The 11,275-nt window shown below is 46.5% G+C and overlaps 1 protein-coding gene across 1 annotated transcript in view; it reads left to right on the top strand.

Annotated features, from left to right (window-relative positions):
- PSMD11 (proteasome 26S subunit, non-ATPase 11) overlaps positions 1-8,956 on the top strand; it is a 29,999-nt gene extending 21,043 nt beyond the window's left edge. Inside the window, exons 7-14 of the mRNA XM_061174669.1 lie at positions 1,196-1,340; positions 2,281-2,341; positions 4,134-4,196; positions 6,077-6,202; positions 6,708-6,743; positions 7,008-7,059; positions 7,359-7,501; positions 7,620-8,956. Coding sequence (XP_061030652.1) covers positions 1,196-1,340; positions 2,281-2,341; positions 4,134-4,196; positions 6,077-6,202; positions 6,708-6,743; positions 7,008-7,059; positions 7,359-7,501 — 626 coding nt within the window. The 3' untranslated portion in view covers positions 7,620-8,956. The remainder of the gene's footprint in view (positions 1-1,195; positions 1,341-2,280; positions 2,342-4,133; positions 4,197-6,076; positions 6,203-6,707; positions 6,744-7,007; positions 7,060-7,358; positions 7,502-7,619) is intronic.
- The last annotated feature ends 2,319 nt before the right edge of the window (positions 8,957-11,275 follow it).

The raw sequence follows: 11,275 nt of genomic DNA on the forward strand, positions 1-11,275 counted from the left end.
GTAGTCTGTTGGGTATTTTTGAGGGAGGTCTCCTTGGCTACAGAGGAGGGTGGGTTTTCTCCAGGCCTCTGTAGTTAAGAACAGTAGTAGGAGAAGGACCTGATTCCTTCAGCCTCTAAACAGGAGGCTTTTTGGGTAGGTTTGGCACATATCACTCAGTAGTGGTTATTAATTCATAAGTTCCCAACTGGCATGCCAGGCACACAGGTATGTGACGGGTGGTCTGAAACAGTGATCCCCTGGGGTCATGTGTAAGCAGTTTCATCCTTTTACTCCAGTGTGCTGAATACTTTATTCGTGTACCTTGATGTGGAAAAGTTGGGAAGCCCTGTGCTAAACAAATGGATGTGGCTGAGGCAGGGTTAGAACTGATACACAGAATCTTAGGGCTTAGTTGCCTTCCAAGCTAGGAAGAACTAATTTTCACGTCATCCCACGTGATAGCATAGGTTGGAAGTAATAGCAGGTTCAGTCAAAGTTAGGCTCATTGGGAGCAACCCAACTTCTAAACAGCAAGAGAACTGGTTAGATGAAGTGTAGCGTATCAGCCTAAGGAAATACTGCTTAACTGTGTACAATTAAGTTCATGGATTTGGCATTACATGAAATCCATTTACTGATCGCATCAAGGCAAAGGTACATCTATCTATAAATGACCAGTATCTGAAATGAGACTGTAAGAGGTTGGATTTTTTTTTTTTCTCTCTCATGAAAGCTTGCTTACTTATAAAAATGTCAAGTTTAGAAAAGCTATCTTCAAGAAATGGTTAATGTTATTAAAACTACTAATTTGGGCAGACCAGGGAGGGATGTTTGTGTCAGTCTTCTGACCCGTGAAGGTTATGTCATGGAGGGTAAACGTGGCCTTTTCTAGTGGTTCCAATGGATAGCAGGACTGCTGTGGTGGTGCAAAAAGATGTTACCGTATGCGGTTTTTAGGATCCCCTTTTGTTGGGTCTCTAACTCCTTTGGAATTAATATTGGAAAGGTGACTTGAACTGGGAGGCCAGAGACCTGGGTTCTAATCCCAGCTTTGCCACTAGATGGCAGTGACTTTGGGCAGGTCCTTTATTCTTTCCTGACCTCATCAATAAGTAGATGAGGTTGGGATAGATTTTTGAGGCCCTTCCCAGCTGTGACATTTTATGGTTCTATTATTTCATATGGTTCTTACTCTTTTCTTTTCTATGCCCAGGTATTATCCATGCAGCAGAGGAGAAGGATTGGAAAACTGCATACTCATATTTCTATGAGGCATTTGAGGGTTATGACTCCATCGATAGCCCCAAGGCCATCACATCTCTGAAGTACATGTTGCTGTGCAAAATCATGCTCAACACGTAGGTGCACATTAACTTTGGGATATGAGAACTCAGGTCCTTCATCTAAGATTTTCTGCCATGGCAGAGATGGCTTGGGCAGGGAGTTTGGCCAGTTACAGAAGCAGCGGCTGCCACCTCGTGGGGCTGATTGAGGTGGAATGGGAGGATCGAAGGTAATCCAGAGCACTTTTCCTTGCTAGTCTTTCAAAATTGGGGAGACAGATTTCAGAAATCTCTTTCCGAGCCCCTCTGAGTGTTCTCCTCATCCTACAATTCTGTCCAGAGAGTTGTTGACCACAGGACAGAGGGCCAGGAAATGGCTTACAGACCACCACCAGCCATTGGGCCACCCAGAATGGGAGTGGTTAAAGGAGAGATTAGGGAGAGGTTTGAAAAAGGCGACAATGGCAAGTATGACAGCTAGATCTTTTTCTAAAGATTTACAGAATTATTCCACATTCTTTTTTGGGGTTAAATGAGATACTGACTGGGATTCTTTTTGGATCTTGGGATTAAACAGGGCTTGTGTTTTGAAAGATCTGTTATACTGGGATTTGATTTATATGTATCATTTTGCCTGTTGGGTCTATTACTTCTGGTAGGTTCAGTGTGGCTTTCTTTTTCTTTTTCTTTTTTTTTTTTGGCTATGTCGTGCAGCTTGTGGGATATTAGTTCCCTGACCAGACCAGGGATTGAACCCGGGGCCACGGCAGTGAAGGCGCCAAGTCCTAACCACTGGACCACCAGGGAATTCCCAGTGTGGCTTTCTTTTTAATGTTCAGTTTTCCTGCTTTTCAGCACTGAGCCCAGAGTGGAGAAAGCCTAGCTTCTGTGGTGTGAGAGGCCTATGGGTTTAGGGGTGGGCAGAGTCTTTTCAGAGGAAAAGATATTTGCCTAAACATATGCTTAGAAGCATAACATCCTGGAGCAGTTGACCGAGTATGTATTTTTTTTTTAGCCCAGAAGATGTCCAGGCCTTGGTGAGCGGGAAGCTTGCACTTCGGTATGCGGGGAGGCAGGTAGGGGATGCCTTCGCTGCGGCTCTGATCTCTGCTCACTCTGAGGCAGCGTGTTATTAGACATGGTGTTCAGTGAGACCGTGCTCTTCAGGTCTCCATTCCGCTCTTCATTCTTTCTTCCCGCCTCTTCTTTTCATTAAGCTTGTTCGGTATATTTCCTGTATTGTTAATTCTTGGCCTGAAAAGTCAATGTTTGGTGCTCTTGTGGGTATCGGGTGGTTTGAGGGACTTACAGAACTCAGAATTGAGCTGTAGCATTTACAGTGAGTTAGGTTGCATTTAGCTTCGACCGGAAAGTGTATCTACCATGATCTTGGCTTGAAAATTTAATGTGTGGAATAAGAAATCTTGGGTTCTCCAAGAGTGTGGAGCCGGGTAAGGTCTGGTGCGCACGTGCTTTAGAGAGGTCAGATTGCTTGGTGCAGAAACTAGGTTTTGATGACTCATTCAAGTGCTTCTCTTATCAGTACCTTCCCACTCTTGTCCTGAGTTTAGGTGTGGTCAAGAAGAGGCCTTTGATGGTCGGTAGCCCTATTTGTGATGGCTTTTATGCCTGAATAGGTAAGAGTGTGACCTGTGTAAAGATGATGTCTCAGATGTCTGCATCATCACTTTGTACTTTACTTGATTAACACTGGTAAAGTAAAAGTAGTCTTTCTAGGTTTCAAATGCAGTTGTCTCTAAACAACAGACACGTTGGCTATCTCACTGTATCTTTGGCAGAATGTCCACAACAGATGATTTCTTCCTTCTATACAAGTGGCCCTAATTGGCTTTTCATCAGAAAAAGTTTCAGATCAGCTCCTAGTTTTGACCAAAAGAATATTGGTTATTTCTGTAGTGAAAGACTCACTATCATATCTAGAATTAGAGTTGAGGAGATGGGCTAAGAGAGCTCAAGTGTCCAGAACAAGGCCAGGTAACTAGTAATGGTGAAGCGAGACTTTGAACTTGGGTTTTCTGGCTCTAAGTTTCATGCTATTCTCATTATGACATTTTTCTGTCTATAGGACAAATGCTGGAGACAAACTACACTAATGATTAGCTTTGCATCATTTTTAAAGTCTGCAGTATAAGACACTACCTTCCTTGTTTAAGTACATAGGCTGGTACAAGAGGAGCTCCCTCTGGTCCTTTGTACCTTGATGACAGCTTTCAAGCAGGAGTCAGGCACTCAGGAAGATGAATGTTGTAGATTTTGTGCTGAGTAGAGACTTAAGAGCTTGGTTGGGTACCTTTTATAACGTTTTATAAAGTTAGAAGTTGCCGCTCAACCCTTGGTTATACCTTCATCACTCTGGGGTTTTAACATTCAGTATGATACGTAGAGTTTTGATGCTTCAGGCCTAATGAAAGTAAACCTTGGTCTGTGCCCTGCACCAAACCCAGCAGAATGAGTTTTTATAAAGCACAAGGTATGATCAAGTCTGAGGGCAGGAAGGCATCTGTGGGGTGTAGGGATAGGGAGTCTTGGAGGAGGGGGGAGGAAATCGCACTTCTCTGGCCATTTTCCCTTTTAGCTTGTCATCTCTGGAGAATGCTTTATCAAAGTCTCTTTTTTGGAAAACTTCCTATTTCCTAGTACCTTTAAGTCACTTTAGCTTTCAAAGGGAAACTGGTTGGCACACAGTGGTATTCCTCTAGCTTTTCTTCCTAGGCCTCTGAAGAAGAGCAGTGGTGGGGCAGGTTCTTCCTTGCAGCCGGAAGTTGTGTGGACATAGCATGTTCCTTATGAGACTTGTTGGGGTGTCAGTATGCAGATCACTTTCACTGTTTCTCTCTTTATTCTTAGACAGAAGCATTAAAATGTGTGGCTCAGGCTAGCAAGAACAGATCACTGGCAGATTTTGAAAAGGTAAGCAAGGTATTGGGTTGGTAGGGAACTGGTGGAGGGGAGGGGCATTTGAGCACTTTAAAAAGTTTTTTTTATCTTTAAATGATTATAGTTTCACAAGAAGTTGCAAAGATAGTACAGAGTGATCCCATGTACCATTCACCCAGTTTTCCCCAGTGGTTACATCTTATCTATAGTACAGTATCAAAACCAGGAAGTAGTTAAGCACTTTTGTACAATGAAACTTGTTGAGTTGTCATACCTCATTTATATACAGTACCTTTCAGTTTCAAAAAGTTCTGTCATCCTTCTTTCACTTGATTTTTTTTTTTTTGTTTTGGCTGCATTGGGTCTTCGTTGCTGTGTGCAGGCTTTCTCTAGTTGCAGCGAGTGGGGGGCCACTCTTTGTTGCGGAGCACGGGCTCTACGCGTGTGGGCTTCAGTAGTTGCAGCACACGGGCTCAGTAGTTGCGGCACATGGGCCCTAGAGCGTGTGGGCTTCAGTAGTTGCGGCACGTGGGCTCAGTAGTTGTGGCGCGCAGGCTCTAGGGAGCACGGGCTTCAGTAGTTGTAGTGCGTGGGCTCAGTAGTTGGGGCTCGCGGGCTCTAGAGCGTAGGCTCAGTAGTTGTGGAGCACGGGCTTAGTTGGTCTGCTGCATGTGGGCTCTTCATGGACCAGTGATTGAACCCATGTCCCCTGCATTGGCAGGTGGATTCTTAACCACTGCACCACTAGGAAAGTCCCCTTTCATTTGATTTTTCACAACAAACCTGTTACCTGTATTTTATGCTTGGGGAAGCTGGAATTTAAAGAGGAGGCCTGGGTCACACAGCTCGTGTGTGTCAGGGTCTGACACAAGCACCATGCAGCATGGTCTTAGATGTTACTTCAGCTCCAGAAATGCCAGGTCTGCTTCTCCTCTGTGGACAGAAGAGAAGTTTTGATGTGTGCATCTGGGCTAAAAGACACTTCCTTAGGACAGAAGTTCTAGGCTGGCCTTGCCTCCTGTGCCTTTCACTCAATGTTTGTGAAGGTTTGGAAAGGGAGAAAAACTTGTCTAAGCAATAGGGTGAGACTTATACTTCTCTGAGCCTCTCTCTTAGTCTGAGTATAATGACCAACTTAATAAAAACCTAGATCCAGGAAGAAAAGTAGTATGGACAGAAACTAGACCATGTGGCTCTCTGACTGTCGCCAGGGTTCATCATCTTCCTTGAGGTTCTTGCCAATTTCATTTCCTTACTTGGCATGATTTGCTTGCTTCCCTTAACACCTTATAGCACAGCTGACATGAGGCTGGGATATTGTGAGAACGTTACTAAAGGTAAATAAATCACATACACAAATAAACAAAGAGTCTAGATCATTTTATCCCCAAATTTGGATGGAACACTTCTAGTAGGGATTAAAAAAAAGGGTCTGTGATCAGATATTTGGGAAACACTAGGGCTAAACAAAATTAGAAAGGTACTTTGTTTTCTGTGCTGATATTCCTTATAAAACCCCAAGAGCTAGCTGTGGAATTCAGCATTTCCTATTATTTAACCTCAGAATCCCCCCTCCTCCTGCCCCCATGGAGGCCTTATTTGTTCTGTGGAATACATATTGAGAACTGCTTCTGCAGTGAATTTAGCTTGCAAGCTGAGCTGCTCTTTGGGCTTACATGGTGTGAGCTGTCAATGTGAGGCTTTTGGACGGGAAGATGGTGCCTAGGGTTAGGCTCCGTCTTTTACTTCTTTTCATTTTCTTCTGCCTTCAGTCGTGGCTGTTCTTTCATCTTCCCAAATCCTCCAGAACTACAGTCAACCATGTAGTTACAAGGGCCAGCACACTACTTAGGAAGCTGCGAGTAGCGAGACTTTCAAGTCCTTTTCTGTGCCAATCTCGGCTCTTTTGGCAGGCTCTGACAGATTACCGGGCAGAGCTCCGGGATGACCCAATCATCAGCACACACTTGGCCAAGTTGTATGATAACTTGCTGGAACAGAATCTGATCCGAGTCATTGAGCCTTTTTCCCGAGTACAGGTAAGAACCCTCTTGGGGACCCTAGCTCTTCTCTGGTGGCAGGGGGTTTCTGGCTAGGCGTCCTCACTGTAGCCACCTCCCTTCCCACAACCATCCAGAATAGGAACTCACTTCCAAGGGTGTGCCTGCTGGGCAAGAGACCCCCAAAAGCTTGGGATTTTCTTGACAGGGAATGAGAGTCAAGGAGAGGGAGGGATGCTGTGGGGTAGAGGCTGGTGAGGTTGCCCCTGCTTGTTTTCAGTGCAGTCTCCGCCTAGCGTTTGTAGTCACTGTGCGTGTGGTAAATGCTTTCTGTTCTGGGCGTGTGGGACAGGAGTGCATTTGTTGTCTGTAGTGATGCAGGGTAGGCAGATGGACCAAGCACAAGAGACCTAAGCACAGCCAAAGAGAATCTGTCCCTGTAGAGACATTCGGCAGGATTTCAAGATACAGCACCACCCTCATCCCGATATTAGAGGCAGAAGTAAAACTTTCAGTGTTGGTGTCTTTTTACCTTTCCTTTTAGATCGAACACATATCTAGCCTCATCAAACTCTCCAAGGTAAGGAGTCCTGAGCTTGTCTTGAGGGTAGGGATGGGGAAAGGGGCATGTGGAGGGGCTGCCATTTACACCCGCTGGGCCTTATTGCAAAGCTCCCAAGCTTCTCAGTGGGGACTGGGGACTGTGGGCTGAGAGCTGCAGATGCATTGTTGCTGTTTTATTTTCAGACCGTTTGCCATAAGATCCTTTTATACAAGCCTTTCATGTCAGTGTGATCTCTGACTAGTAGATGCTGGGCCCTTTAATCATGTGCTTTGATTTTAGGCCGACGTGGAAAGGAAATTATCACAGATGATTCTTGACAAGAAATTTCATGGTGAGTAACAGTCATACAGGCGAGGGGGCTGGTGGAGGTGATGAAATGGTGAAGAGGCATCATGCTCTTGTTTATCTTGAAAGAAGATGCTCCATTGTATCACCTGGTGGTTCCCTGGGATCCTTGCCCCTCTTATGCCTGTGATGAGAGTGTAATAAACATGCACGAATGGAACAGGAAGATGACTTCTGTTTCCCCTCCTTTCTGGAGAAAGTGAGGCAGCTAGGGAGTGGGCTGCTTCTCAAATGCTCATGTGTCTAATCCTTTCTTTTACCTGGGTTTGCTTGTGTTTTCTGCAGGGATCTTGGACCAGGGGGAGGGTGTCTTGATTATTTTTGATGAACCCCCAGTAGATAAAACTTATGAAGCTGCTCTGGAAACAATTCAGAACATGAGTAAAGTAGTGGATTCCCTCTACAACAAAGCCAAGAAACTGACATAGGTGAGTGCTGACTCCGGGACCCGGGCCCGGGCAGCGCTGTCTTCTGCCTGTCGAGACTGAAAGCCTCCTGGTGGCCTTGCGGCTTCCCCGATTGACACTGCTCTGTCTTCTCTTGCAGAGTTGGATCTGTAGCGGTCCTTTGGAGAGTGTGTGTGGCGGGAGAGTGAAACCTTTGGGGAAAATGCTAGGAGATTTTTTCTTTCTGTTCTACTTTTCGCTCAGAAAGTTTTTAAATCCTCATTTGGTGCATCTGTATTCCAGCCGATAGGTGTGCCAGTTTTCATGTAATCTTTACTGGCCCAACTTGGGAGTGGGGAAATTGCTTAAAAAAAGAAAAAAAAGAAAAAAAAAGGTTATTCTAAATAAAAGGAAAAAGGCTTACACTACCTAAAGCTGTGCTCTCTGCCTCCTGGGAGAGGGCCGCCAAGCCAGGCGCTCCGCCAGCCACTGGGGCTCCTAACCCACCCGCTGGGCGTCACCTCGCCTCCTCTTCAGAATTGGGTGTTCGCCTATCAAAGCAACGACTTTTTATTCTGTTTGTACTGAACCAAAACAAACAACTGTGTATAGACTGCTATTTTCCCTTTTATTTGAAATGAGGCGTTCCGGTGTCCTTTCCCCTGCCATGTGGCCCATCCCCCCGCCCTCCCCCCAACAATGGCTCCAGCAGACTGGCTGAAGGTCCCGCCGCCGCCACCGCCGCAGCAGCACCTGCACGGCTCCGCTCCGACCTGGGAAGGAATGGGGACATGGCCAGGAGCTAGTGTCACCATGGCCACACGGGGAGCAGTGTGGGCCCTCAGGGGGCCTGCTGTGCATGTGGCTCTTTTTAACACAGTAAACTAGATTAGGTGTCAGTGTTTTAATTGCCCCTCTCCTCTGCTCTTTTCTCTCTCCCCCTCTTTCCCCTTCTCTCAACCAGGAGACCATCCCATGTCTCTCTTCCTTCCTCCTTCCCCCCTCCAGGGGAGCCAGGCTGTCTGAAATCCTTCAGCTTCTCTCCCCATCCCCCTGCTTCTCTCCTGCTGTCAGATGGATTTATTTCTTTTTTAAACAGTGAACATCGGAAATGAGACTGTGGGGTGTGGTGTTCTTTTTTTTTTTTCCTCCCAATTTTTGTTGTTGGGTTTTTGAGCAACCTCATGTCCCCCTCCCAGGGAGCTTTCTTTATTTACCTCTTAGAAATGGAACGGATGGCAGGTAGAGCACTGTACTCCAGCATGCTTTGTTTTATGATGAGATTACATAGCAAGGCTTTAATGCCATTTGGGCAGGTAAGCTTCTGCACCTCTGTTGTGCTCAGCTATATTTTCTTCTTCCTCTCATTCTTCTTTGTCTTCTTTTTTCTTCTCCCCCTCCTCCTGCCTCCTTCCTGCTGGCCTCCTTTTATCTTTCTTTCCCTTTGTCAGATTATCCTTCCAGGTTTTCGTAATAAATTTATATTTTGTAAAAGGATTTTGTTGTACCAGGTTTTGCATCCTCACTGAATCTGACTGGTTTCTTTTTCCTCTCCAAAATCAGGTTTTTGTTCTCAACATCTTTCCCCATCATGTCCAGTCACTGTTTTGGTTTTGGCACCATCAATATCAAATGTACAAACGGTTCTTGCTAACCAACACCAGGTATATCTGATGTTCAGATGAGTTCCAATAAAAACAATTTTTTTTTCAAAAAGTGTCCTTTCTTGAGTGCTGGAGGGCTTCTGATCAAGTCCAGACAGCTCTGTGTAGCCTCTAGACTGGACAAAGCTCTACTGTCTCATTTGCTTCATGGGAGACCTTTAGATCCGGGGTCAAGTGGAGGGCTTTGGGTGAGAAAGTTGGTCTGTGAGGGCTAAAATGGGAAATGGGGCTCAGTTATCTTTGTTTTTCCAAGGCACTGTGGTCCAGTGAGGACATGGGGTTTGGGTTGTAATATCCTCTGAGCCCGTTTCCTCACTTACACGACAAGTGATGGCGCTTTCTTGGTAGGTAATTGTGGTGGGAGTGTTACATGAAGTCATGGAAGTACAGGTGCCTGGAGAGCCCTGGCGTTCAGTTGTGGCTTAGTTTTAGTTTTTTGGAATCCTGTTCAAAAGGATTGATTTTCATACTACCCCCCAGACCCTGGGAGTGACCTGTCTTGTGGGGTTCTGGGGCCACTGGGAGGGAGGGTGGGCTCTAGCCACCAACTCCAGTCGAGCTACTCTCTGTTCTCTTTCAGTATTGTGTCTCTGTGTATAGTTTTACTTAAGGAAGAGTTGTGCTTCAATAAAGGACTTTAAAAATATTCCAAAGGGATCCAGAGCCCGAGCAGTTGGGGGAGGGCAGTCCCAGGAGCTCAGTGGGGCAGCAACCTTCTCTTCATCTCCCTGGGCAGGTCTGCTGACTTCCTGCAGACCTGTGCTGTCCAGTGTGTGGCCATGAGCCCCACATGGCTGTTGAGTCCTTGAAATTGTGGCTAGTTCAAGCTGTGATGCCCTGCAAATGTAAACAAACCAGACTTTGAAGAATGTGAAAAAATAATGAAAAATTGCTCAACAACTTTTTTATATATGTTAAAATATTTTGAGCATTTATTGGGTTAAATGTACTATTAAAATATACCTGTTTCTTTAACTTTTTTAATGTGGCTGCTAGAAAATAATTATCTACGTGGCTTGCATTTGTGGCTCATGGTTGTTTTTGGACAGCGCTGCTCCAGACCTCGAGGGACTGCTTCCCCTCCCAGGCCTCGATAAGCTGCATCTAGGTGCAGCTGAGAGGGTGGGGTGGCCATGGGCTAGCATGGGCCTGGCTCCCTCACTTATGGGTCCTTCCTGGCACCAGGCTTCACGGTGCCTGGGCTTCCTTGTGTGTTAATGAGATCCTGATGGCGTTGGGAGCGGCGGCTGCGGCCCTTGGCTGTGGAGCCCTGCTGCATGCTAGTTATGTAACCTGTGCTGCCCAGAGAGGCCACTAGATGCTGCTCTGTGATGCCTGAGAGAACAAAGCACGACTTCCTCAGGAGCCAGGGCTCAGACTTGCTTTATTCGGAACCCTTTCTGGGAGCTGGCTGGCTGGGGCCTTGGCCTCCCTTCTTCAGAGTGGTATGGGAAGGGGGCATGCAGAGGATGGGAACTCTCCATGGACATCCCAGCCGTGCATGTAACACGCAGGCTGGCCTTTCCGGCAGCTAAAGATAGACTATAGGATAAAGAGGCTGATTGATGAGGGTGGGATTTGGAGAGCTTCCCTGCAGTTCTCTGGTGAAGACTGGGAAGAAAACAGCTGTGCATCATTCATCCAGGTCTGCCTCCTGGGTCCTTGATCTGCCATTTTTGGCAGATGGTAGCTCTTCCTTCTTTGCTTTGCAGTTGGAGAAGTACTGGGAGCTTGGAGGGGGAGGGGGGTTGGTGGTGTGTTGAGTGAGCAGAGGAGTGGTGTGGTGCCTCAAAACAGGCCGAGCAGGCACAACACGGGTGGACAGGGTTCCAGGGTTCTTCGGTCACAAGAGCCACTGTGCTGGCAGTGCCATCCCATTCATGCTCTGCTGCGCACACGACTTTGCCTCTGACAAGTGTGAGGAGGTTGGAGTGGTTCTGCCAAGAGCTCTTTTTGAAGGTAGTAGGGGAGGGCTGGCTGGACAAAGGCAAGAGAGGACGCAGTCTGGAAAAGGCCCAGGCCAATGCGAGCGTCCATGGTTTGGTAAAGGGGGTGGGGTGAAGTGGAGCTTGGTACTGCCCACCATGAATTGGAATAGTTAGTATTGAAATTTTGTAGGTACAGGTAAGTACAGGGCGGCTCCAGATAGTTC

This window comes from Eubalaena glacialis, chromosome 19 (assembly GCF_028564815.1).
Source record: "Eubalaena glacialis isolate mEubGla1 chromosome 19, mEubGla1.1.hap2.+ XY, whole genome shotgun sequence".
Lineage (NCBI taxonomy): Eukaryota > Metazoa > Chordata > Mammalia > Artiodactyla > Balaenidae > Eubalaena > Eubalaena glacialis.